Below are 25,919 nucleotides of genomic sequence, written 5' to 3'. Positions count from 1 at the left end.
AGAGATTTTTATCACAGGGCTATTTATAACAGCAGAAAATTGTAAACAACTTCAATGTTCAACATTGAAGGAACAGTTAAATAGCATATGCTACATCCCCTCAAAGAATATAATGTACCACTAAAAATAATGTTAATAATAAATTTGTAATAGTATCGAAAAAATCTCATAAAGTAAATGAAAAGCAAGATATATGCACAGTGGACTTCAGCTATCTAAAGAAGTAATGCCTTGCACTGAAAAAAACAGTACAGAAAAATGTTGTTTTTGGTGATGATAAAACACTTGATTGTCCTTTCTCCCAACTTTTTACTTTTCTCTAGTTTCCATATTTATGGTAAACATAACCGATGTTCCGTTCTCAGACATCTTGATTGGCCTGTCAGCAGAATTTGACATAGCTGATCGCTCCTCACTCCCTGAAATACTTTCCAAACTTGCCTTTCAGAACACCATACTCTCCTGATTTTTATCCCATCCCACTGGTTGCTCCTTCCCTGTCTCCTTTTCCTGTTTCCATTTTTTGATCTCTTAGTTTGGGGTGTCCCAGAAATTGGTCGTCATACCTTTATGCTTCCCTAGCCACACCCACTTCTTTAGTGATCTCACACTGCAGCATGACTTCACACATCATCTATGTGCCAGTAACCTTCCCGTTTATATCTCCAGACCAGACCTCACTCCTAAATTCTAGACCTGAATATGCAACCCTGCTAGACATTGCCACAAAAAGATGTCTCAAACAGTCCATAACCAGACCTGAATTTCTGGTCCTCTCTCCCTAAACCTACTCCACTTGGATCCTTTCCCATCTGTATCAGTCCAGATGTTGTCAATAAATCAAAGTCACTCTATCACAGGAATAAAGAAATGTAGTAGTTAAATGGGTGGTTTCTCAAATGTGAGCACAGGTGGAAGAATGAAGACCAAGAAGCCAGAAGCTCAAGGAAAGACTCCCCCCCCAAAAAATGCCAGTGGTTCTCAAATGTTCTCTGCAGAACCACAGCAATTCTCAGGTTCTATGGCAAAGCTCCCACCAACTGTCTCAACCTCAGAAGCAAAACAGGCTCTCCCAGAAGCCCCAGAAGCCACTGTAAATCTTGCAGCTGCCTATACATGCGCTTTCTATGGCCTTCTGACAGAATGGTCTCTCCTCACTGTTGCTTCTCAGATTTCTCATTGAAAAACTCTAACCTGGAACAACACAGGGAAGAATAATCTAGAAAACACAGTTCCTAGAAAGTGTGGAATCTAGAATGCACTACCATTTCAGTTCATGGCAGTGCCACTCTTAGAGTTGCTCAGGACAAGAACCTCAAAGATATGTTTGACTCTTCCTTTCACACTCTATTTCCAGTCTATCAGGAAATCCAGTTGTCTCCCCCTTCAAATATATCCAATAATGGCCACTGGAGTGTAAGCTCCATTAAAGCAAGATTTTTATCTATTTTATTCACTACACTCAGGAAAGTGTCTGCACATAGTGGGCCATTTAATAAGTATGTATTGAATGAATGAACTAGTAATGCCACACCAGCTCTTTTGGTTACTGTTGGCTTGGATTTTTTTCCCTATTCTTTTAGTTTCATCCTCTTTGTGTCTTTGAAACTAAAGTGAGTGTCTTTTAAACAACATGTAACTGGATAATGATTTTTATCAATTCTCTACCTTTTGATTAGTTTAATGCTAATTACTAACAAAGGAAGATTTACTTCTGTCATTTTGCTACTTGTTTTCTGATTATAGCTTTTTTGTTCCTGAATTATTTTATTACTGCCTCCTCTTAGGAATAATTTATTTTTTTTTCTAGTGTATAGTTTTTCTAATTTCTCATTTCTCTGGGGGATTTTTAGCTTTTTTTTTTTTTCTTAGTGGTTACCCATGGGATTACACTTAACATCTTAACTTTGTAACTGTCATAATTCATACAATCAAGTTAGAAAATTAATACCAACTTAGTTCCAACAGTGTACAAAACCTTTGTGCCTATATAACTTCATCCTTTTTTCTGTTGCTAGTCACAGGTTACATCTTTATACATTGTGTGTCCATTAACATACATTTATTATTATTGCTTTATTCAATGGTCTTTTAAGTCATAATGAACAGGAGCACCTGGGTAGCCCAGTTGGTTAACTGCCTAACTCTTGATTTCGGCTCAGGCCATGATCTCAGGGTCCTGAGATCTAGCCCTGCATCAGGCTCCACTCTGGGCACGGAGCCTGCTTTAAAATTCTCTCTCTCTCCCTTTCCCTCTGCCCCTCCCCACCACTTGTGTGCATGCTCTCTCTCTAAAATAAATAAATAAATAAATAAATAAATAAATAAATAAATAATTGTATTGAACAAAAAAATAACAGTTACAAACCCAAAGTGCAATAATACTAGCTTTTATATTTACCTCTGCTTTGAACTTTACTGTTGTTCTTTATTTTTTCACATGGCTTCTAGTCACTGTTTAGTGCCCATTCATTTCAGCCTAAAGGACTCCCTTTCATATTTCTCCGGGGGGCATGTCCACTGGTGAAGTACTTCTTCATTTTTCACCTGGGAATATCTTCATTTCTCATTCTTTTCTTAAAAGGCTGTTTTGCTGAATATAAAACTTGATTGGCAGTATTTTCTTTCAGCACTTTAAATACGCATCATCTCACTGCCTTCGGGCCTCCATAGTTTCAGAAAAGAAACGTGCTGTTAGTCTTATGGGGGATCCCTTGTATATGTTGAGTCACTTCTTTTCTACTGCTTTCAAATTCTGTCCTTCTCTCTGGCTTTCAACAGTTGAGCTATAGTGTGCATCTCTGTAAGTTCACCCTGCCTGGAATTCATTCAGATTTTTGCATGTATACAGTCATGTCTTTCTTCAAATTGGGGAGCATTTGGGACATTATTTCTTCAAATATTCTTTCTGCCCTTTTCTGTCTCTCTCCCTCCCTCTGAAACTCCCAGAAGCTAAAGCTTTTCTAAGGTTCCCTCCAGTCTTGTCTGAGAATTCATGCAGCCCTGAGCATGTGTGAGCCCCTGTACTCCTGGGTGCTTTTGAAAGCCTTTATTCCCCCAAATATCTTCTTTCCCAAACTCATCTTTCCCAGGCTTTTTGATTTATCTATTGCTTGTCCCTATTATTATTCCTTGCTCCATACGACTGTATTCAATACCTTTGTCTTTAAATGTCTTTAGCAAGTGCCAGTTGGGAAGCTCTTCAGTCCTGGGAACACTCAAGTCAGGTGAAATGAAGGCACACTTTGTACCAGTGCTAAGGGGAGCTGCTAGACAGATCGAAACACAACCACGGCTCTTTGAAAATAAGATTCGCATTGCTCCCTTGGCACTAGCAACCTGCACCGGTGTCTTTATGGCCACTGCTGATCTGGGGAGCCGGGCATGGCAAGCAGGCAATTTAAAAAGCCGTAGCACTCTCTCACCACAATGCAGCAATTTCTTAGGCTTTCCCTTGGTTGTTGTAAGGTTTTTTAAACTATATTTCAGAGTTCTTTGAAAGTTGATTCTGAAATTTCCGCTGGCTTATTAGTTTCTGGAGTGATGGAACCGTGGCGTTCCCTGTTCTGCCACTTTCAGTAATACCACCTCCACCATTTCCTAGCTTCTAAAGTTAGATACTCAGATAATTTATTTTCAAACTTTCTTCTTTTCTAAAATAAGCAGTTAGGGATTACAAGTATTTCTCAAAGATGCTTTAATTCCCTCTCACAAGTTCTGACAGATATTAGTTTCATTACTATCTCATTATGATTAATTAATCTATAATTGCTATTATGGTTTCTTCTTGGACAAATTGTTATTTAGAAGTCTGTTTTTTAATTTTCCGAAATGCCAGGCTTGTCTAGTTATGTCTTTGTTATTGTTAGCTTAATGTCTTGTATGTTTTAGATTTTTTGAAATTGGATGAGACTTGACACATGGTCTAATGCCTAACAATTATATAATGTGCTATGAGCCTTGGAAAATATGTGTTCTCCAGATTTGAGGAGCATGACTTATATATTTGTATCAGGTCAAGGTTGTTTATTGTGTAATTCAAATCTTTTCTATCCCTACTGATTTTTTATCTACTTGATTTATAAATAACTAAGAGGAGTTGCTCAAATCTGCAGGTATGGCAGTACATTTGTCTATGTCTCCCTATAGTGCTGTTATTTTTTACTTTATTTATTCTAACAGGTTTAGAATTGCTATATCTTCCCCGTGAATTAAACTTTTAATCAATATTCAGTAACTCTCTTTATCTTCAGTAATGCTTTTAGCTTTTAAGATTTTATCTTGTATCGATGCATCTTTGTTTTAGTTGATATTTGCCTGATATATTCTTTTTTAAAAACACTTTTTCTTTTTATGTTGTAGGTACTTCTTTTTTCTTCTTTCTGTAAAGCAGCATTCACATGCCTAGTCCTGTGTGCAGGTTGACTGCCCGCTACAAAGGGGCAGGAGTCCTCAGGATAAGAGGACAAGGGAGAGCGGAGGAGGGGGGAAGGAGTCCTGAGGCTGGGTGACTCTCCTGGGAACTGGCAAGGGTTCAACAAATATTCCTTGAACTGTCAAAGTGAATGCTGATGGCCAGTTTCTTCCTAGTGGTGACCTGGACTCAGATAAAGTCTCCCCATGACTTTTTTGTGTTAGAAACTCTGGGAGTTCCATTAAGAAGCCCTGATCCCCGAGGCCTTCTGTTCACAATGACCACTCTGTTTTGGTTGTGATTCAAAACAACACAAACTCCTGCTCCTAAATCTGCAAGATGTCTGAAAATTGTGTGGCTATTTAACACCCAGACTTTGTCCGTTTCCTTGTATCTAAGGACTGGCATCGTGCAATTACAGAAAAGTCATAGCCAATGTCTTTTTGAATAATGCCTCTTTTGCATTCTCTTTATCATCTGCCGGAATTCCAATGAGATGTTCATTGGACTTTCTCATTTGATTCACTAGGGGTCTGAACTTCTCTTTGATCCACCTCCTTGTCTCCAGTGCCTTCAGGGCAATTTCTTCAGACCTATCTTCAAGCTTACAATTCTCTTTGCATCTGGTTCCAATCTTCTATTTAGCATGTTTAGTGAGATTTTAATTTTCATTATCACATAGTTTTTCTTCATTTTTAAAATTTCATTTTTGTTCTTATTTTAATGTATCTGCCCAGTTACCACTGCCTTTTAATCTCGTCAAATTTAGAATCCCCTGCTTTATTTTCATATTTTTAAAAGCTGTATAATATTATTTATCTGATATTTCTATCGTGAAATCATACACCTGTTTTCTGTGTGTATACAGATATTTATGTTTGCACAGAGGAATCTTCCAAAGGCCATAGTACACCCATGAAAGAACAAAAGTAAAAAAGGCAAATAAAGTCTTAGCATTACTAGGAAAATGGTTTTGAGGAGGGTCTAGGGACCTTAGGGGTGTCCTTAGATCACACTTTGAGAATCGCTTTCCCAAAGCATCCATTGATTTAATGAATTATTTTTCTCCTGTGCATCCAAAATTACCCTGGGGAATTGCCCTTGGCAACTTTGGAAAGCTATCAACCTTGGGAACATTGAGAAAATGAAAACTCCAATCATTTTCCTTAAGGCTTAATTTTCTCCGGAGCTCTGTTTGAGAATGACTGCAAGCAAGTTTTAAAAATCTAATGTGACCGTATGATGTTTTTGCTTTTCAACCAATGTGTTCTTCCCCCTCCTCTTTAGCATTTCTATCACTACATAATCCTCCATTTGGACAACTATATCATGAGGCTTTTACTGCCATAACGAAGGTTTATTAAAGGAACGCAAAAACAAAAAAATCGTCTACTTCTTGGCTTTTGAATTTCAAATGGTTTGAAAGAAAAGCCGAAAAGCTAGGCTACCTGGATCCAGAAATGGGAAAGGCAAGGAAGCATGGGCAGGAGACAAGAGCCGAAACATCCAGCCGTTGCTGAGAAGGGGACCTTGAGCCTTGAGTAACTCCAGGACAAACATTAGGGGGACTCGGGAAGGGAGCTACACGTCGGAGAAATTCAAAAGCAAGACCTGTGACCCACTTTCTCGAGAGAGAGTCCAGGGAGTGAGTGAGGCACTGGGTTCCCCCCCTCCACCCAGCGCTGAAAGTGAGAAGGAACGTCTGTGCGGGTGTGTAGGCAGAGCGCCTGAAATAGCCACACGCAGTCCGCAGAGACCGCCCTGCATCCTGGTGCAGGGACAGAGGAATGTATTCTGAGCAGCCAAGAGAAGAGCCGGTGGCCGAAAGGGGCCGCGCAGCGGGAACAAGGCAGGCAGCACTTTGATCTGCTGACAACCAAAGGCAGGATGGGATTGGGCACTTCTTAGTAGATGCCAGTGAGGATAAGGGAAGACACTTGGGACCGCACACCATGCACGCACGCACGCGCACACACACGTGATTTGATGCTGCCTAAGTTTTCTAGAACTTAAAGAGGACTACAGAGACAGGGGCAGAGTAAACACTTAATTGACAGCAATTGAGTTTCGACATCCAACGGAGTCGGAGTTCATACTAGCAATTAATTTCAGGTTTAGAAAATGAAGACTGTTATTTTTCTTGCACACTACAAACAAAAGTGTAACAAATCCCCCAACTCCAGGATCCCTTAGCTGTGGTGGCAGGTGGGAGGAGGTGAAGAGGGAAAGGAGGGAGGGGATGTGGGTACCGCTGCCCCCGCTGCTTCCTTGCTATGGGGACTGCATCACAAATGAGGCTCGTCGTGGCTCTAGGCATGTTTACTACTCAGCAAGGCGCTCAGCCAGAGAACATAATTGATGTGCACAGAGCAGGCCTGTTGCAAGCTCATGGTGCAAGGGCCTCTAATTCAGAGAAAAAGGAATTGGGCCTCTGCCAGTCATGTACCTTTTATGCTTTCATGTGGACATCAGTCAGACCCTGGTTCCCATCTGACAAACCAGGAAAAATAAAACTGTCAGAACCCAGGCACGCTCTTTATTGGGACTGTTAGCTTGGTAATGGAAGGGAATGTTATTGCTCTCGGCATTTGCATAATATCTATTGATCAAGCCTCCTCAACGCTCCTACTCTTCATGCTGGGTTCTGGCAGCAAGGCGGGACTGTTTGGGTGTCGTCTCACAGCTTCTTCACACTCAGCCCAGGCCACTGTCCCTAACACAGTTCAAGAAGAGGGCCGGAAGTCCCCATTCTGACCAAAAGAGAGGCAGCCCCAGGCTAGGGCAGCCTTGTGAGACTGGGAATTGAGACAGCTGAGTTTTATTTACAGCTCTGCTGCTACCGGGCTGTGTGACCTTGGGCAAGCTGCCAGCCCATTCTGTTCCTGTCTGCATTCCACACTGCCTGGAATCCCTCCATTAAAGAGTCCCTCCTGGGCCAAGGTTTGATGCCCCCATTAAAAGAAAGTGCTGTTGAGAGAATAAGTGGCTTCAACCATTAGCCCTGGAGAATTAGTTGTCAGATCTGTTCGCACCTGAGAGTCCTTTGGTTTTGGTGGGCTGAACTGGGGGGGAAGAACACTAATTGGAGGGTGGGACTCTCTTGCCCGGGAGTGGGGGGGGGGGTGACATAGAGAAGGGTCCAAGTGAGTCATTATAGAATCATAGACACAGGTTCGGGAGACATAGCTCGGGTCATTGCACCCATCTCCCCACTGTGCCTGAATCCCTGTCAAATGGACAGAGGATCTTTGCATAATCCCCTTAGCCAGCCACACAGTAATCTGAAGTCTAATGCTTTTCCCAGGTGACAGCCCTTAAAGGAATGCATGACAGGCACACACTAAGGTCAAGAGTGTGACCTTGAATCTTCTTCTAGATTTCTGATGCCCTATCCTTCCTCTGCAATGTGTGCACCCTAACAAAGCTGAGCCCCCTTGTGGCCGGTCTCAGCCAGCTGCCCTGTTCCAAAGAAATGTCTAACTTCAGTCTTAAGGAGGCCTCTCAGAGGCAATGGTATTTATCAGTGGGGATAAATCGCAAGAAACCCAGCAAAACATCTTAAAATTCCTCTCTACCCATCCATTTACTTCTCCCAAAGTCTCTCTCAGCTGCTCAGAATCTCTTGACTCTCCAACTCCTAGGCTCGCTCTTTCCAAAATTTCTTCCTAAACGTTCCAAGGAAAGAGGGAAGGGGATGGAAAGGGAAGTAAAGAGAAGAAAGAAAGGAAAAGCTTACATTATTGAAAGACTGTTATGTTCCAAACACTTATAACATTTAATCTTGACAAAGTGTGTATACTTGTCTCAATTTTATAAGGTGGCAACAAACACCCAAGATGTCTAGGTAAGTTTCCCAAGGTCACAGAGCAATTAAGGGGCAAACAGTGGATTCAGATAGTGACTATGTCACAGGCCAAGCCCAATTACACTCAAAATAATTTGCATCCTCCTGAGTGCTGGAGAGTCCAGCCTTGGGGACCCAGGCATGGAGTGTCGAATAAGGCAGAAAGTACAGAAAAGACAAACTGCTAATCACAGTTTGACCCTGATTATAAAAACTGCTCCAATTGAAGTTCAGTTTCATCTCTTTAGGTTTCTTTTAGGGGCGCCTGGGTGGTTCAGTTGGTTAAGGGTGCAACTCCTGATTTCGGCTCAGGTCATGATCTCAGGGTTGTGAGATCCAGCCCTGTATCTGGCTCTGAGCTGGGCATGGAGTCTGCTTAAGATTCTCTCTCTCCCTCTCCTTCTCCACCCGCCCCATATTCACACTCTCTCTCTCTCTCTCTAAAAAAAGAAGAAGAAGAAGGTCTCCTTTATATTCCAAGTCAGATGAGAAGTTCACATACTAAAAATGGAGATTTGTTGAATACTTAAAATTTAGGCCCTTAGTTAAATCTTTTAAGAAGATTCTTCCTGCATTTGCCCTCAATCTTTTGTTTCTGTCTAATTTTAGTGTCTAGAACTTGACTAGGGGAACAGAGCAGGCTGTTACGAGTCTCATCCGCGGTCTAGTTGGACAGACTAGTAAATGCGATGATGCGTGAATTGATGAATGACAACAGGTGCTTCATACTGCCGTGCCTTCCCATGTCCTGCTCTCTTCTGTGATCTCCCTAGCAAAGCACTGCTCCTTCTGCAAGATGCAAAGCTCCAGGGGCACCTCTGTGAAGCCTGCCTTGTCCTCTTGGTTTCTACCCTAATGGATTTAATCAGTCATCCCATCCTTTGTACAGATATCACACAATAACATGGTAAATTATTTTACATGCCTCCCTTTGACACTCGAATGTGAACAAGTTGAGGACAGGAGTGGAGTTTTCTTCCTCGTAGTATTTCTAGCACATGGCATGGTATTTGAAGCCCAGTGGACAGCAACCAGTAAGTATAGACTGATGATCACTTAGAGAAGGGCTAGACGAAGTGATGCAAATCAGAGTCCTCCAGGGAGACATGGTGGGAACTTCATGGAGAGGTGGGACTTGTAGTGGGTCTTAAAGGATGAATAATATTTGGGGGTTTTGATGCTGCCAAAAGTACAGGAGAAAGTCATCAGCTAGGAGGATGAGACAGAATAAAAGGCCAGACATACAAGCATGCCTTCCCGCGGCTTCCTGGTGGCCCTGATTTCAAATATCCCATCCTGTTGTCAGACGTCGTTACAGCTTCAGGATGAGGAAAATGGGTTCACAAAAAAGATGGGTGTAAGTCTGAATCACAAATCAGGCCAAGTGCTCATCACGAATAGGCTTAAGACCAGGGCTGCCCAAAGGGATACATAGAGTTTCAAACACAAAGAAGGTATGAGGTGACTACATCTGGGTCCCAACCCAAGACTAAGAAAAGGGCCCAACCATCTTGAAGCCCTTAAATTCACTGTGACAGTTCATTTGCAGAGATCTCGCCAGGTCCAGGAGGGTTTCCCAGCATCTGGGCTCCTTCCCATCTCCTCTGCCCTTTCTTCCCGCTCCTGAGGTCTGCCTTAGTAACAGATTGTCAGCTGGACACAGGGCCAGGCCCATCAAGACTCGCTTTCAGGATTCTTAGGGCAGGGACGGCACTTGATCCGATACTACCTGCGATGACACAACTGTCCGGACCCCTAGGATGTACGACACCAAGAGAAAACCCTAAGTAGGCTAGGGACTTCGGATGATGATAATGTGTCAGCGTAGCTTCGTTAATGGCAACAAATGCACTCTCCTGTGGGGACTGGGAATGAGGGAGGCTGTGCGTATGTGGGGGCAGGGAGTAGATGGGGACTCATTTACTTCTGCTCCGTTTTATTGTGACCCTAAAACTGCTCTAAACATAAAGACATTAGAAAATAAAACAAAAGCTTGCTCTCCGGAAATAAGCAGAAAGAAAGAAATACCCACACTATGCCCATGCGGACATGGCCGCGCACATTCGGTGACTAGCTCCGGATATTCCGTTTGATGGTAACCCTGGCTGCTTCTGAGGAAGGAGCTGAGTGAGTGGGAGTCAAGAGTAGTGGAGGGCGCCTTCCTTATTTTTAGATTTTATTCTTTATATCAAAATATGAAGTCTAATCCTGTGCACACATTACAAATATCAGTTTAATGAATGTTCACAAACTGAACCCACCTATGTAACCAGCACCCGAATCAAGACACAGAGCACCGCCAGCTTCCCCCACCCCCACCAGCTCGTAGTCACCACCCCTCCCCTGCACTGAGGGTAATCCCAGAGGCCAAGGTGAGCGTCACCTGATTCTATACTTTACCTACATGGAGCCTTACAGTACGTATGCTTTTTGTGTCTGGCTCTTTTTTTTTTTTTTTAAGATTGTATTTATTTATTTGACAGAGAGAGAGCATAAGCAGGGGGAGGGGCAGAGGGAGAGGGAAAAGCAGGCTCCCTCCTGAGCAAGGAGCTCCCTCCTGAGCAATGTGGGGTTCCATCCCAGGACCCTGAGACCACGATCTGAGCCGAAGGCAGATGCTTAACCAACTAACCCACCCCGGCGCCCCTATGTCTGGCACACAGCATTCTGGTCAAGAGATCCCTCAACATTGTTACACATATTGTAGACCCTTCACCCTCTTTCCTGAATGGCTCCGCTGTGTGAATATACCACAATGTATCTCTCCATTCTACCGGGGATGGGCATGTGGGTACTTTCCAGTTTAGAGCTATTATGAATAGTGCTGCCTTGAACATTCCAGGACACGCCATTTTGTGAGACATTTATTTTTATTATTTGTACTGCTTGAATTGCATATTGTGTGCTGTGTTACTTTAAAAAAGTGTTTGTAAAACACCTTCCAGGGCATTTTCATGGAAATCAGAAAATGAGCTTCTTCCCTGATGACAAACAGGCAGACAAAATAATAATAATGGTTAATATTTACTGAATGCTCACTCAGCCAACTCTTTGCAAAACAAATAAACGAACAAAAACTCTGCATATATTTTCTCATGTAATCCTACCAATTGCCCGAGCTATAGATGCTTGCACTACTCCCATTTAGACTCCTGGAAACCGACGCCGAGAATGGTTAAATGCCTTGCCGGAAACCAGAGAGCCAGAGAGCAAAGGTGCAAAGCAGGTGCCTGCCTCCAGAGCTTGCGCTGTCTGCCCCCGCCGGGCGGGGGGGGCGGGGGTTGCGGGGGCAGGGCAGGGCAGGGTACTCGGGGACCTGTCAGAAACGGGGAGGAGCTCCGACTGCAGCCCCGCGCACGGGCAGCCCAGCCCAGCCCAGTGCAACAGCAGGGATTGTTCTTTCTCCCCCTTCATGTCCTCATTAATCAAATGCTTTGCACATGAAAGAGAGTGAGACTGGATTTTTGTTAAGATGAAAGAAAGAAATCTGTTCCCATCTGGTACCTTCACAGCTCTCCTGTGTCAGCCATCAGGGAGCACTTCAGTGCAACCTGCCTGGTGGTGTGATAACTCCCCAAGAAAGATCTGGCAAAGTCACAGGCAATCTGGATCCACCAGCACTTGGGCGTAACGGGAGGATCAGGAGTGTAAAGTCTAGAGAAGGGTCAGCCAGCTCTTTCTAAACATTCTCGGCTTTGGGGCCCCTCTGAGCTCCATCACTGAGCTCTGCTGGTATAGCAGGAAAGCAGCCATGGACAATATGGGAGCAAATGGGCCTGGCTGCCTTCCAATACACCGTGGATCCTGAAATTTGAATTTCATATAATTTTCCTGTGCCACAAAATGTTTTCCTTCTTGTAATTTTGTTCAATTATTACAACATTTTAAAAACCATTCTTAGTTTGATAGCTGTATAAAAATAGATGGCAGAGACTAGAATACCTGGGTTTGAGTCCTGGCTCTAGTGTTTCTCATTTGGGTGGCTTTCAACACATTATTTACATTCTCGTGGCTTCGTTTCTCTCTTGGGGAACTGAGCACAGCAGGTGCATGCTTTCAAGGCCTCCTTTGTGACTCACACTGACACGTGTGCTTTCTGTGCTTTACTTAAGTTAATCCTCATAACCACAAGATGCAGAAATTCTATTATTTGGGACAGTTACATATATATTGGGACAGTTATGGTGACGGAAAGAGATTATATGTGAGTTATGCCTGACCCGGCCCCTACTGTTTATAGAGGTTAATCCTTATCACCTGCAAAAGTCTCATGTTGGTTCAATGATAGTGTTCCTGCTTCTCTAAGATTCGGGGTTTTTCTGAGCGTCTATAATTATACTGCACCTTAGACTGAAACATTTCATTGAATTAGAATTCTTCTATTCAATTAGAAATACACAAAAGTCCAATTTACGCTCCAAATTTCACTGAACCTCAAGTTGAATGCAGACTCTGAATGGGCACTAATTCTATTGACGTCTACGCTAGAGAGTTTGGCTCAGATGCACTCGTACAGACGCTGCATTAAATAAACTAACACATGTTAAGTAGCCCCATGCAATGCCTGGCACAAAGGCGGTCAGCCAAAATTTGCCCCCGCCTTCCTTAGTGGCAAGATCAGACTCAGAGAGCTATTTTTTTGGGAAAGGTGAGTGTCACCTGGGAAGATGAGGCCAAGGCCTTACAACACACACTGGAACAAAGAAGCCTCTTCCAAGGAAACAAAGAGTCCAGCGTATGAGTATTAGCTCTGAAGCCCAGCCAGCTCCCTTGGTCCCAGGCTGATCCCTGTTTCTGCCTTCATCAGTCACCCTCCAGGCCGAGCATTGCTTTGTCTCCCTCTGCTATTCTAGTGACCCAACTGTGGCCCAAATCCTCCAGCGTCCTTCCGACCCTGTGATGGGCTTCTGCTACTCTCCTCTGCTTGCTTCCTCCTATCTTCTGTCTCCTCTGAGCTTTGGCTCCATCCCCACCACCCCCACCACTCAACACAGACAACTCACTTTGCCCTAATATATTATGTAGCAGTTCAGACACTTCTAGATAACTCTGACCTTGAACACCTCAGCTTGCTTTATAAGCGATTCTGCACTGGAGGCGGTCCTGGCACATTTAGAAAGGCTCGGGCATTTGGAATTATCACACAATCCAGGGAGGCCACATTTCCTGCAATGCACAGTACAGTCTAGCCCAACAAAGAATTGCCCCTAAACAGCATCTCTGTCAACCAATAATGGTCCTATCTCTGAACCATACATCACAACTAGTATTTCTTTGTGTTCTAGTCTCTTGAGTACTGGCTTGGTTTTACTCACCTTGTAAGCCAATCAGGTAATTTAATCAACACTGTTTTCTTAGTGGATGTCAAGTGTATTAAATTAACTAACATAAATTAATAAGCATGCATTGTAGGAAATAAGGTAGACAGTCATTACTGCAGATTTAGTTTAAACAAAGCCTGAACCTTCTATTTATCAATTTTTTCAGAAAACTATCTTCCAGAAAATTGGGTAGGAGCTTGGGACTGGGCTAGGAGCTAAGATCTTAGATTATGTGAAGAAGCAGCCTTTAGGACTAGCCCTAGACAATGAATGGTCATGTGTCCTTTCCTGCCCTCCCTCCTGTTACAAGGTGGGTTCTTTGGGAGACAGATGCTGAAACAGAATGAGGCATACAAAAATGGGGGAGGGGATGTAACATCTATGAAAAGAAAAGGGAAGAAGTAACATTGGGCAGGAGGACCCATCTGAACAGAATGACAATCTGACAGTTTCAGCTACCTCATTATAGGATTCCCATGCCGGATGGAAATGACTAGACCCTTCTACCCGCACCTTGCTCGGTCATTGGCAGGGCTTGCACCACTAATAGTGTGATCTCAACTAGGAAGCTGAGGCAGACCCTGAGGAATCTCAAGAGGGATCTGAGCAGTCATCTCTGTGTCTGCCTCACCTCCCTATGTATAAGCCCGTGCCCTTTTGCAGCAGGATGAAATGAGAACCAACTATTTCTTGTTGCAATCTACTACTTGCATGCCAACCTGCTACAACTCGGCTGTCTTTGGGCAAGAGCTGCAAAGAAAAAAAAAAAAAAGACATTCAAAGAATTCATCTCTTGGATAACTGCAAATGGAACTCTTCTCTCCTTCGCTTGGGTTTTTAAAACTCCAAGACCATTGACGGGATTGATGGAAAACCATTCTTACTAGGAAAACAAACTCTCATTAAAGGAGGAGACAAGTTGTCCATGTCTTACATTTTTACACTCAGAGTCAGTCTGAGCCTCATGTTGTGTGATGGTGATTATGTCCTGCCATGCCCCAAATTTCCCTGTAAAGAAGAGTGAGGAGAAGAAATAGTAGTGACTCGGTGCCTTATTTTCCCTCACTTCAAGGAAACATATGCTTTTGCTGAACCTGATATTTGCACATATGAGTATAAGAGTTCTTCATCACCCGGCAATAACCAATGACCCACTCTAGCCAATTGGCCTCGTGTAATGAGATTCTTTTTTTTTTTTTTTAAGATTTTTTATTTATTTATTCGACAGAGACAGAGACAGCCAGCGAGAGAGGGAACACAAGCAGGGGGAGTGGGAGAGGGAGAAGCAGGCTCATAGCGGAGGAGCCTGATGTGGGGCTCAATCCCACAACGCCGGGATCACGCCCTGAGCCGAAGGCAGACGCTTAACCGCTGTGCCACCCAGGCGCCCCCGTGTATGAGATTCTTAGCTTTTGCGTGCAATGGAAGCAAAGAGAATAAGTTTTAGGAGGATTTGGATTCCTCCTACATGATTTTTGTTTAGTGGACCAATGGAAAAAGGGAGACACTAGTGGCATTTATGACTTACGAAGACTAAATGAAAATCTCAGAAACAGCTTTCTGTGAAGAGAGTGGTCTAATGAGAATGGATGTGATGATTATTTACCTAATTGAGCAGTAATGACTGAGGTGCGGGCCACTTTCCCAGGAATAATAAAGAGCCGGGGAGTTGACAGTTTGGGCCATTAAGCTCAGCCAGTACTTAATCTTGGCAAAGGGCACAGTGCCAGGATCATATTAGTATTGTAAAATGAGTCTAAAACTTAGAGACCCAAGAACTTACTTTTTTGAGAAATAATTTTACTTGGCAGTTAAGTACCTGACATCAGGTCGAGCAATGCAAGTTCCATCATTAAACAATTTTTCACATAAAGTCATCAAATCTTCTTCTAAAGAGATGGGGGCAGGGGGAGAAAAGGACCCTTAGCAATATCAAAAACGTTTTCATGCACAACCACAGCCAAACAATTATCACCTCCCTTGCTTTAAAAACAAAATAAACAACAGCACTACAGAAACTGAGTTGAGCTGGAAGCATTGTATATCCTGGAGATTCCACTGCTATCCACTGCTATCGAGTGTCCTCCAGAAAACCAGGGCACCTCTCGTCCATAACACCGTAGTATTCGTATTCAACGTAACATTGTTTGTATTCAATGGTCCCCTTATCCAGTGTGACAAATGTTCGGATGCTACTCACTTGCCGAAAAAAAAGTTACTCAGCTTGCCAAGTGTTCATTATTCCCCTAGTTCTGCTCTGTATGGGAAAGTATGAACATCAGCTGAGAGCAAGTAGGAATCTAAGAAATGGTGCTTCATCATGTTCTCTCTGTGAGGTGAATCTTACAATAGTGGCCTCTTGTTTTCAAGGACTTTACAAATCTGTTCAGTTCGCCAACATTTCCTCCTTTATCTTACAAGCACTGAGTCTCTTGCAAGACTCCCTGAAAGGGGATGAGGCTGTAAACATGAGTAAGGCACAGCTACTGCTAACCAAGAGTTTGCAATCTAGCAGAGAGCTCGGAATCTAGAGTGCTCTTCTAGAAATCTGCATGGGGATTGAGGCAGCTGGGTGGCTCAGTAGGTTAAGCGTCTGACTCTTGATTTCAGCACAGGTCATGATCTCAGGGACATAAAATCCAGCCTTGTGCTGGGCTCTGCACTGGGCGTGGAGACTGCTTAAGTTTCTTTCTCTCCCTCTGCCCCTCTCTCCATCTCTCTCCTTCTCTTAAAAAAAATAAAAAATAAAAAATTTACCAAAAAAAAAAAAAAAATCTGGTTGGGGACCAAAATTTCCAATCATATTCCTCCTTCCAGCATCTTGACCGTATAATCATTACCTCATTCTACTCTGAAGGAGACAGTTAATGGGGCTCAGTCTGCTCTGTGGAACCATCTCTACTGAAGCAGCCGATTAACCAACAGCAGTAACAATGTTATCACTCATTTCACAGAAAGTTTCCAAGCCCTTACTTACCATGTAATAAGATGTGAGGCTCCAAGACATGACAGTGCATAAAACATAATCTTTATCCTCTCATAATCTAGCAGAAGTAGAAAGAAATACAAAAAATAAATGTGTTAAGGTGTTATAGGTACTTTGATAGGAAGGTAGCGAGAGGTCCAGAGAAGGCAATCAGCCAATCCCAGTAGTCAGAAAAGGCTTCAGGAAGGAGGTAACCCTGAACTAAACTTAGAGGGTATCCCTTAGGTAGAGATGCATAAAGGGACTCCCAAGTCAAGGGAGCAACAGAAAGAAAGGGGCTGGCAGAGTGAACAGCGGGGAATGGTCAAGGAACAGTAAAGGATTCCCATAGAAGGTCTCTTGGCTGCATCTTCTTCATGCCTTACTGGGCTAACCAACACTCTCCAGTCTTCCTTCCAACACCCTGACTAACTAGCCCCCATGATTAGCAGGATAGTCACTAAAAAGTCATCCATTGCTGTTCCCGCTTCCTGGGCTGTATGAGTCACAGGTGTTTGTTCCCAAACCAGTTTATGCCAGTTGAACTCATTATTAAAATGAAATAATTAACATAAACTAAGTTAAAGAGTTGTTGTTTCTGAGAAAATTAAGTTGGATTCTTTGGAAAGACTTGACTTTTTTTTTTTTTTTCTGAAGCAATAGAATTAAGCACAGGGAATATAACTATGAAAGAATGAAGAGGGTTATAAAAATCCCTGCAATGAGATTCTGCCTCAGATTGCTTTGCTGCTATCTCACGTTCTCACTCCAATTTAAAGAAAACAAAACTGGAAATCATAAAAGATGCATTACGGATATATTTTATGCACACAGAAGAAAGATGATGCATAAAATCAAATAAAAGTCTTGGCCCTACATTAAAGAAATGATAAATGCATGCACAGTAATGTTTTATATTAAAATGTTTTAAGATGGGTTTTTGTGTGCGCTTCCTTTTTTAACCAACGTTTTGATCAATTAACCAGCTGTCAGTATTAAAGTGCTTGTTGAAAGGGTTTCTCTTATGGTATGAATTTACCATAGGACAAGAAAAGATCAGACCTAAGAGGTAGACAACAAGGCTCCAAACGTCACAATTTGCAGTTTATTCTGTAGATTGGGGGTCGGCAAGCTATAGCTCTCAGTCCAAATCCAGCCTGTAGCCTGTTTTTATAAAGTATTATTGGGACACAGCTATGTTCATTCAGTTAAAGCGTTGTCTATGGCTGCTTCCACTCTACCATGGCGGAGTTAAGGCGTTGTTACAAAGATGGTGTTCAGATATACGTGAAGGTTTAGTTTATGCCTTCAGGAAAGGCATGAAATCATGCCCTGCTGCTCTGTCACCTCTCTCAACAAACACCTTAGGCCACTGTGGGGCCAAATACTGTTGCCCCAGAGCACAGGGAAAGACATAGAGACAACCAATAAAAAGCCCTCAACTCTTGGGGATGGGGACATAAAATGGCCGGCCCAAGATACTATACTAATTCCACTGAAAGTCACTACCACTAGGGGAAGGGCGTAAAACTCTCTCCCCCACAAGACCCACCATAGATATAAGGCAGAAGTTCAAGTGCCATGGTGGGGAAGGAATTGGGACCCTGAGAAGGTCCCAACCTCAAGGCCCTGGTGCACAGGTTGATGTAAGACCAAGGCTGAACCAGGACTAAAGAGAGGCCTCCCACCTCCAGCCAAGCGAGCACTGAGCAGCAAGCAGCAGCCATGTTACAGGAATGCAGGTGCAGATGAAAGTAGAGACTGGAGCACTAAAGCCTCCACACCCCAGCTCCCACCCTGACACAGCCCTCAAAGAGGAATGTGAAGCGTAGGGGCCAAGGATGATCACAGCAACAACATCATTAACCACTGGGAAGATGCAAATGGAAGCCATGATGAGAGACCACGACACACCTAGCCCAACGACTAAAAGAAAACATACTGACAATACCAAGTGCTGACAAGGATAGAATGCATCTCTCAGACATTTATTTTTGGTACGGATCACAGTGGTGCAGCCTCTTTGGAAAACTGTCGGGTAGTTTCTCGTGAAGTTCAACATATGCTCATCCGATGGCCCAACCGTCTTACTCCTGGGTATTTACCCTAGGGAAATGAAAACTTACATTCACACAAAATCTTATACATGAATATTCATAGCAGCTTTATTTGGAATTGCCAAAAACTGAGAAAAACCCAAATATAATGAGCTTATCCTCCTGTATTCTCAAAAGGCACCACCATCTACCACAAATACCCAACCAAGGCAGGACTTTTCACTCTACCTCACATTTAAAACATCCAATGCTCAGGCACCAAGTCTTCCTTATTTTACCTTATAAAGTCTATCACAAAGCTGCACCCTCCTCTCTATCCCAATTCCTATTTGACATACGCCAGGTACCACTTACCTCTTTCCCGTTCTTTTGCATCGTTCCGGAACAAGTACAGTGTGATTTCAGCGTTGGACCTCCACAGTGAAATTGATCCCCCCACAGTGACTAAAGAAATCTATTTGAAGCAGTTGTTTGAACACATCAACATTCAGTAGCTCCACAGGACACAGGAAGAAGCACAAGCTCCTTTCACTGTCACTCAAGACCCTAAAAGGTCCAACTCTTGTCTCCTCAGCCCCATTTCTTGCCCTTGGAAGCTCCTACTTCCAACTTCGACAATCACAAACTTGACGTTGTTTCATACCACAGCTCTGTTCGTGCTGTCAGCCCTGCCTAGAATCCATGTCTTTGACCTGCTTTTCCCCGTCCCACCCTTACTAACACTTTAGGGTTCAGCTCAGGTGTCCCCTTATTCTTGACTTCTCCCGCGCCACCCATGTCCCTGCTCCAACTGGGAACCCGCACTCAGGTTTCTGAGGGCTCATAAAGGAGCAATGAAGCCTGCGGTGAGCCTGTTTTGGCTTTTCTGACTCTCAGCAGCTTCCTAGGAACACTCACTGAAGGAATTTTAAGAAGCAGGAGTAATAGCATGGAGGTGATTAAGCCTTTAAAGTGTATCCTTTGTTCCCAAGGTCCTGTTAATTACCATTTAAGAAAGGTTTATTTGCAATGTATTCAATTACTTAGGTAACTAAATAGCTCTTTACTGATTAGATACAGCTGCGTCTGCCTGACAGCCGCAAACGCTGGGGCCGTTCCAGTGATAGTCTGGTCTACTCCCAGATCCGGGCTTATTTCCGACTGAGCTCCAGGGGAAGGAAGAAATTTTCCTGGAGTACATAATTGTTAAAATAATCACTTAGATTTAGAGAAACATAAGTTTAGAGATTTTCCCCATTATTTTTAGTTAAAGAATATGTACAACAAAAGAGAAGATCCAAAGAACTCCAGTCCGTTCCACTCATTTTTCTCCAATCGATTCTTGCGAGGAAATGCTTCACGAGATTTCTATTGATCAGGTCACAACGCACAATCCTCAAGACGCTGCTCAAATCTAACCTCCTCAGCACTTCTCTGACTACCCAGGACTGCTACAAGATTTCTCTAATCTCTGATGTTGTTCCCATGTGTGTCTCATTGTTACCTACAGAGAAAAAGGAAGAGACAGATGGGCATAAGACTGGGAGGGCCAAACAGCCCTTGTTGTAGCCCCTACCATGTGAATGGTCAAGGGAAGCTCCTGGAAAAGGGGACATGGCAGGTAGATATTGAAAGCTAAATAAGAATTCAACAGACTGATAATGGAGTGAGGCAATTTCAAGAAGAGGGAATGCGTATCTGGAAACACGAAGGCGTGATCACTACGACCTTCAATACAAAAACCCCACGTGGGCATCCGGCAAGAGGTAGGCAAGGCCAGATTGTGGAAGGTCTTTATGCTAAACTGGGAGCTTATCCTGTTTATAGTGAAGATCCAGAAAAGGAAGACTTACCATCACAATTCTCTAAAGGAATAAAGGCAGATTCCATGGGTGGAGTGGCCCTATAAATAGAGGGGGCCCGAGAGAAAGCTCAGGACAGCCAGGGCCGGGAATGAGGGGATGGGAAGAAGAATCATGCTTATATATTGGTCTGGGGAATATGCGAGAACAGATAGAACAAGAATTGGGAAGGGAAGGGAAGGGGAGGGGAGGGGAGGGGAGGGGAGGGGAGGGGAGGGGAGGGGAGGGAAGGGAAGGGAAGGGAAGGGAAGGGAAGGGAAGGGAAGGGAAGGGAAGGGAAGGGAAGGGAAGGGAAGGGAAGGGAAGGAAAAGAAAAAAACACAGGTACTGTGGTGAAGATTCTAATCACACTTAGTCACCCATCTATAAAACGGGGAACTTATCTCGTAGTTTCTGGTTAGATTAAAAAATCTTAAGATACTTTAAATATTTAAAATATTAACAAGGATATAATGACTGCTTAGTAACATTCCTTAAGACCATGCTCAGTGTTGTGCAGAAACCTGGATTAAGAGTAATAACTCTCCTTCGAACAACAGAATCAACTGTGATTAGCTAAGATTGTCACCACGCGGGGAAGCTGGGTGACACGTACGTGAAAACTGTGTTATTTCTGCAACCACTCGTGAGTCTTTAATTATCTCTAAATAAAAGTTTAATTTTTACAAAGCCACAAGTGCCTTTTCGGAACCGTAGTGACAATTTATTTGATAACTGTGCTCTGAGCACCTGGATATGCCCTGCCTACTCGGGACGCCGGCCTCTCTTCTGCTCTCATTCTCCAGAGTTCACACAAGTAATTAACCAAGTGACTGTCATTTTCAGTTTTCATTACTTCTCTTTAACAGAAACACAGCAACAAAAATAAACTATTGGAAATGGAATGATGAGTGGCCTACTCCGAAACTGGAGCCTCTTTTTTTGTTTAGCTGTTCAGCTTTCTGAGAGCCTGAATCCAACCAAACACATACCCTTGACTTCTTTTTTTTTTTTTTAAGATTTTATTTATTTATTCAACAGAGATAGAGACAGCCAGCGAGAGAGGGAACACAAGCAGGGGGAGTGGGAGAGGAAGAAGCAGGCTCATAGCGGAGGAGCCTGATGTGGGGCTCAATCCCATAACGCCGGGATCACGCCCTGAGCCGAAGGCAGATGCTTAACCGCTGTGCCACCCAGGCGCCCCCATACCCTTTACTTCTGACTAAGGTTCTGCCCACTCCTCTTTCTGAGTTGCACAGAAACCACAATCCTCTCTCATAAAGGCTAGCGGTGTGTCTCGACAAAGGCAAGATTTGAATTTTGATCTGAACGATTTATTAGAGGGTACAGTTCATATGTCATCCAGGACAGAGTCGACACTTGCTTTGTCTTAGTACAGCCCAAAGCCAGGGTGCACGTCTTCATGACAAGAATGAAGACTTAATTCCAGCCCCCATCACCCTCCCACAGCAGCAGGACAGGGCACCCGAGAGCCTGAAAGATCTGCACAACTCTTCATTGAGGGCCTGCCGCCCTACGCCCAGCATCCCCAGCCCGGTTCACTAATTACTGCCGTCAGTCATAACCTGAGATGTAAATTGCCTGTGTTCTCCCCATTCTCTTCTCTTTCTTCATTGTATAAACCCAACTCCACCGCCATCTGCTGATCACAGCCAGTGACTTTGGCCACAGTCATGACTTCTCTTCTTGACTGCTATTCCCTGGACAAAGGAGTCCATGTGGCAGCCATCACTTTTGGTTCAAAGGGACCCTTGCTATGTCCCTCGGCAGGTTTGCACTTCCTTTTGGGGCTAGGACCTCCAGCCTGCAGAGCAGAGAGGTGCACAATGTGTCCCAGGGGTTCTTTGGGAGTGATGTACAGTGAGGCCATTCCTGTGTCTACCCCTTGGCTCTCAGATGTATGTCTACCTCCTATTAGTGAACCATAAAGGAAGCTCTGGTTTTATGCATATGCAGCATTTTAAAGGGTGGCATTCCATCCTTTCAGAGTTCCATTAAGTTGGCACTTTATCTGTGCCTTTAATAGTCCATCCCAGTGCTGCAAGAATACAGCTGCTTCTGGGTGGTACACTACGTGATATAAACAGAGGAGTCTCTGATCAGTGGTTCAAGCCTATATCCCCTTCACCGTGAAGTGGGTCTCCTGATCAGATATTATTATGTTGTGCGGCATTCCACTCCAGTTGAGCAACCAGAAGTCCTCTAGAGATTGGTGAATGGTGTTGACTACAACTCAGAGGCCAGGGAAGGCAAGCTCATACCCAGAATACATATACACTGGGAAGATGGACAGCTGGCCCTTGCCGTGTTGTGGTCAACTTTACACAAGGTGGAGAATTGGTCTTCTTAAGAAATAGTGTTATATTGGAGCTCAGTGTTGGTCTCCATTGTGGTAATGACAAGACAGTCAAATACAGCAATAGCCAGATTGACCATAATAAGGAGTAATTCATCATGGTGTCCAAATGAGTAGACTTACTGTCTGCCACTACTATGAGGAGCCTGATACAGAGTTATTCCAGCTGCGAAGTATGTCAATACAGATTAAACACCCAGGGACTAGGGAAATGAACAATGAAAGGCCAGCAGATCTAGTGAACCATTCTACTTCAACTAGGATTCTATTTGTTACCTGGCCTCATAAGATTCCACTCTTATAGTGGGGCCATAATGACACTTCAAGTCGCCAAGTATCATGTCAACACAGACCCTGTGTCTAACAGTCTTCAAAATGTCTGTATATTCTTCTTTCCCCAGTGTACAGTCCCTCAAATAAATGACCACAGGTTCCTTTGGGGAAGGACGAGGAGAACTATCACAGTGCACTCACTATCGTGGTACAAGACCTGGCTTTATGACTGCCTCTCCACTCTGGCTTACAGTAGGAAGCCACCACTGAACTTCTTTGTAATGCTGGTGGTCCTCTCACCAGTACATTCTTCATGAATGATGTGACTTCTGAGCCCTTCCATGGAATATAATTCTCTGGTGTGTCTTCTGGCTTCACATGACATATCCATTACAACATGCCCACTTCTGTTGGCCTTTTTATTCTCTTTTTCTACTGTCTGCCAGGTCAACTCAGACATTTCCATTTTGCCTAAGAAGGACCAACACTGTCTCCAGACTTCTGAGTGCTACCCTATCAATGAGTTTGCCTTGCCTCTTGGGCCCTTGACAGAGTGTTATATCCCATGTTTCGAGAAAGTGACCCTAAGTCAATGAATTCTGACTTATCCTGTTTTAAGTCCCAGCCCGATCCAACAATTAGCAGATAATCCCTCCAGCACTGTTTTGAGAAATGTTCTGAGTCACAAGATCAATTAGTGGTATCAGTCATGGAGGGGTGAGAGGGAGCTTCAAGACATATAGTTTATGTTACCATTTCTGATATAGACATCTGCACAACTTACAATCTATAACTACAGAAATGAGTAAAGATAACCACAGGAGCATAAAGTCTCTGACCTTGGTCTCAAATCTTGGCCTCAGTTCCTCTGTAGTTTAGCCAACTAAGTTAATTAAATGGATCATGCACCTGATTTTTTCCGGGGACAGGTGTTGAAAGGGAAAGGAAAAGAAAGAAAAGGAGCCTAAGGTGGGGGTGGGGGAAAGTTGTTGATGATAAGGAGGTAACAAGGGGTCCACGTTGTAAAATAATGGATATAAAAAGGAGGATTTTGAGGGATTTCTTGAAGATAAATATGTTCCTTTTCTCAATTTTGCCCTCATTGATCCTCACACAGTCCTTATTTGGCTAGAGATCTTAACCTCCTTAAAACTTCCTCTTCTGTGACTTAAAATGTCAACTGTATGATTACCAAAGTCCTTCCAAGGCCGCTCCATTTGAATGGTAACAAGATCCGATAATAAAAGTCAATGGACTCCTGCCCTGCCTTACTTTTCCTTAATGGCCGCCGGATGAATCAGAAAAAAAGAGAAGAAAAGAAAAGAAAAGAAAAGAAAAGAAAAGAAAAGAAAAAATCTCCCCAAGAATTCATTTCTACTGTGGCAAGACTGGAAATTCGAAAGATACTAACATTAACCACTTGTGTGTTTTTGTTAGACTCTTTCACAGGACTGATTAACATCTTGACAGACATCATTTGGCGATTCACCGGAGACTTTCTGGCACCTGATCTCGTTTGCCGAGTGGTCCGCTATTTGCAGGTATGTCGCACGTTACAAACGTGAGGAGACAAACTGACACCAAAATTAGGTCTTGGATTCTTCACAAGGAAAATAATACAGAAGCCAGCGCTTTACACAACGAATTGCTCACTTCCTTCTCATTGGAAGGACGAACATAATTTGTAAGATTTTTTAATTTTTTTATTTTTTGCTAAAATAATAAATATATAAATAAAACATAAATAGCATTAGTAAGAATATAAATGTTCACATTTCAAGCATTAAGTAAAATTTGGGGGTCAATGTGAAGGCCTTTGACATACTCTGCCTGCCTTGGTCCGTTCAGGCTTTTGTAACAAAAATACCACAGAGGAGGTGGCTTAGAAACAACAAACATTTATTTCTCACATTTCTGGAGGCTGGAAGTTCAAGACCAGTGTGCCAGAAATTGTCAGACTGAGGGCCTTCTTCCAGGTTGCAGACTTCAAATTATACCCTCAGGTGGCAGAAGGAGCAAGGGAACTCTGTCAAGCCTCTTTTAGAAGGGTACTAATCCCATTCATGAGGGCTCTACTCTCATAACCTAATCACCTCCCAAAGGCCTCACCTCCTAACACCATCACATTGGGGATTAGGATTCCAACATGTGAATTTTGGTGGGACACACACATTCAGAGCATATATAGCCCTGTCTAAACAATCTCCAGAAAATTTGTCAATTCTTTTTCTTTTCTTTCTTTTTTCTTTTCTTTTCTTTTTTTCCTCCCTTTTTCCCTCCTCAAACTAACACAACATGGCCTACTGTTCTTTTTGAAAAATGGGGACGCCTGGGTGGCTCAGTCGTTAAGTGTCTGCCTTCGGCTCAGGGCGTGATCCCAGCGTTCCGGAATCGAGCCCCGCATCAGGCTCCTCTGCTGGGAGCCTGCTTCTTCCTCTCCCGCTCCCCCTGCTTGTGTTCCCTCTCTCTCGCTGGCTGTCTCTCTCTCTCAAATAAATAAATAAAAATCTTAAAAAAAAAAAAAAGAAAAACGTTGACAGGTTGTTAGAAAAATAGGTATTATCTCTGGTTGTTTTAACTTGTATTTCTTATATTACCACCTAAATTAGACTTTATAAAATATTTTCTGGCATTTGAATTTCTTCTTCTTTAAATTGCCTATTATTCTTTTTCAATTTTTTTTATAACTGGGATACTTCTTTTTTTCTCAGTTATTGATAATATCTATTTTTAGATTAAAGACATTTACACTTTGCCTGTTGAATATGCTTCAATGTAAAAATTATTAATGAAAATATATGTACATATATACATAAAATATATGGTGTAAAATATTACATATGTGCCA

The 25,919-nt window shown here is 43.1% G+C and overlaps 1 protein-coding gene across 2 annotated transcripts in view; it reads left to right on the top strand.

Annotated features, from left to right (window-relative positions):
* Positions 1-25,919, top strand: part of NPSR1 (neuropeptide S receptor 1) — a 138,851-nt gene that overhangs the window by 70,231 nt on the left and 42,701 nt on the right. The window contains exon 3 of one of the 2 annotated variants that reach the window (XM_045793643.2): positions 24,509-24,612. The exons of the other annotated variant lie outside the window; for it this stretch is intronic. Within the exon in view, the coding sequence (XP_045649599.2) occupies positions 24,509-24,612 (104 nt within the window). The remainder of the gene's footprint in view (positions 1-24,508; positions 24,613-25,919) is intronic. 2 annotated transcript variants of the gene reach the window in all.

Source organism: Ursus americanus, chromosome 3 (genome assembly GCF_024610735.1).
Source record: "Ursus americanus isolate L20-20 chromosome 3, mUrsAme1.1.p, whole genome shotgun sequence".
NCBI classification, from domain to species: domain Eukaryota; kingdom Metazoa; phylum Chordata; class Mammalia; order Carnivora; family Ursidae; genus Ursus; species Ursus americanus.
This window is presented reverse-complemented; position numbering and strand designations above follow the sequence as displayed.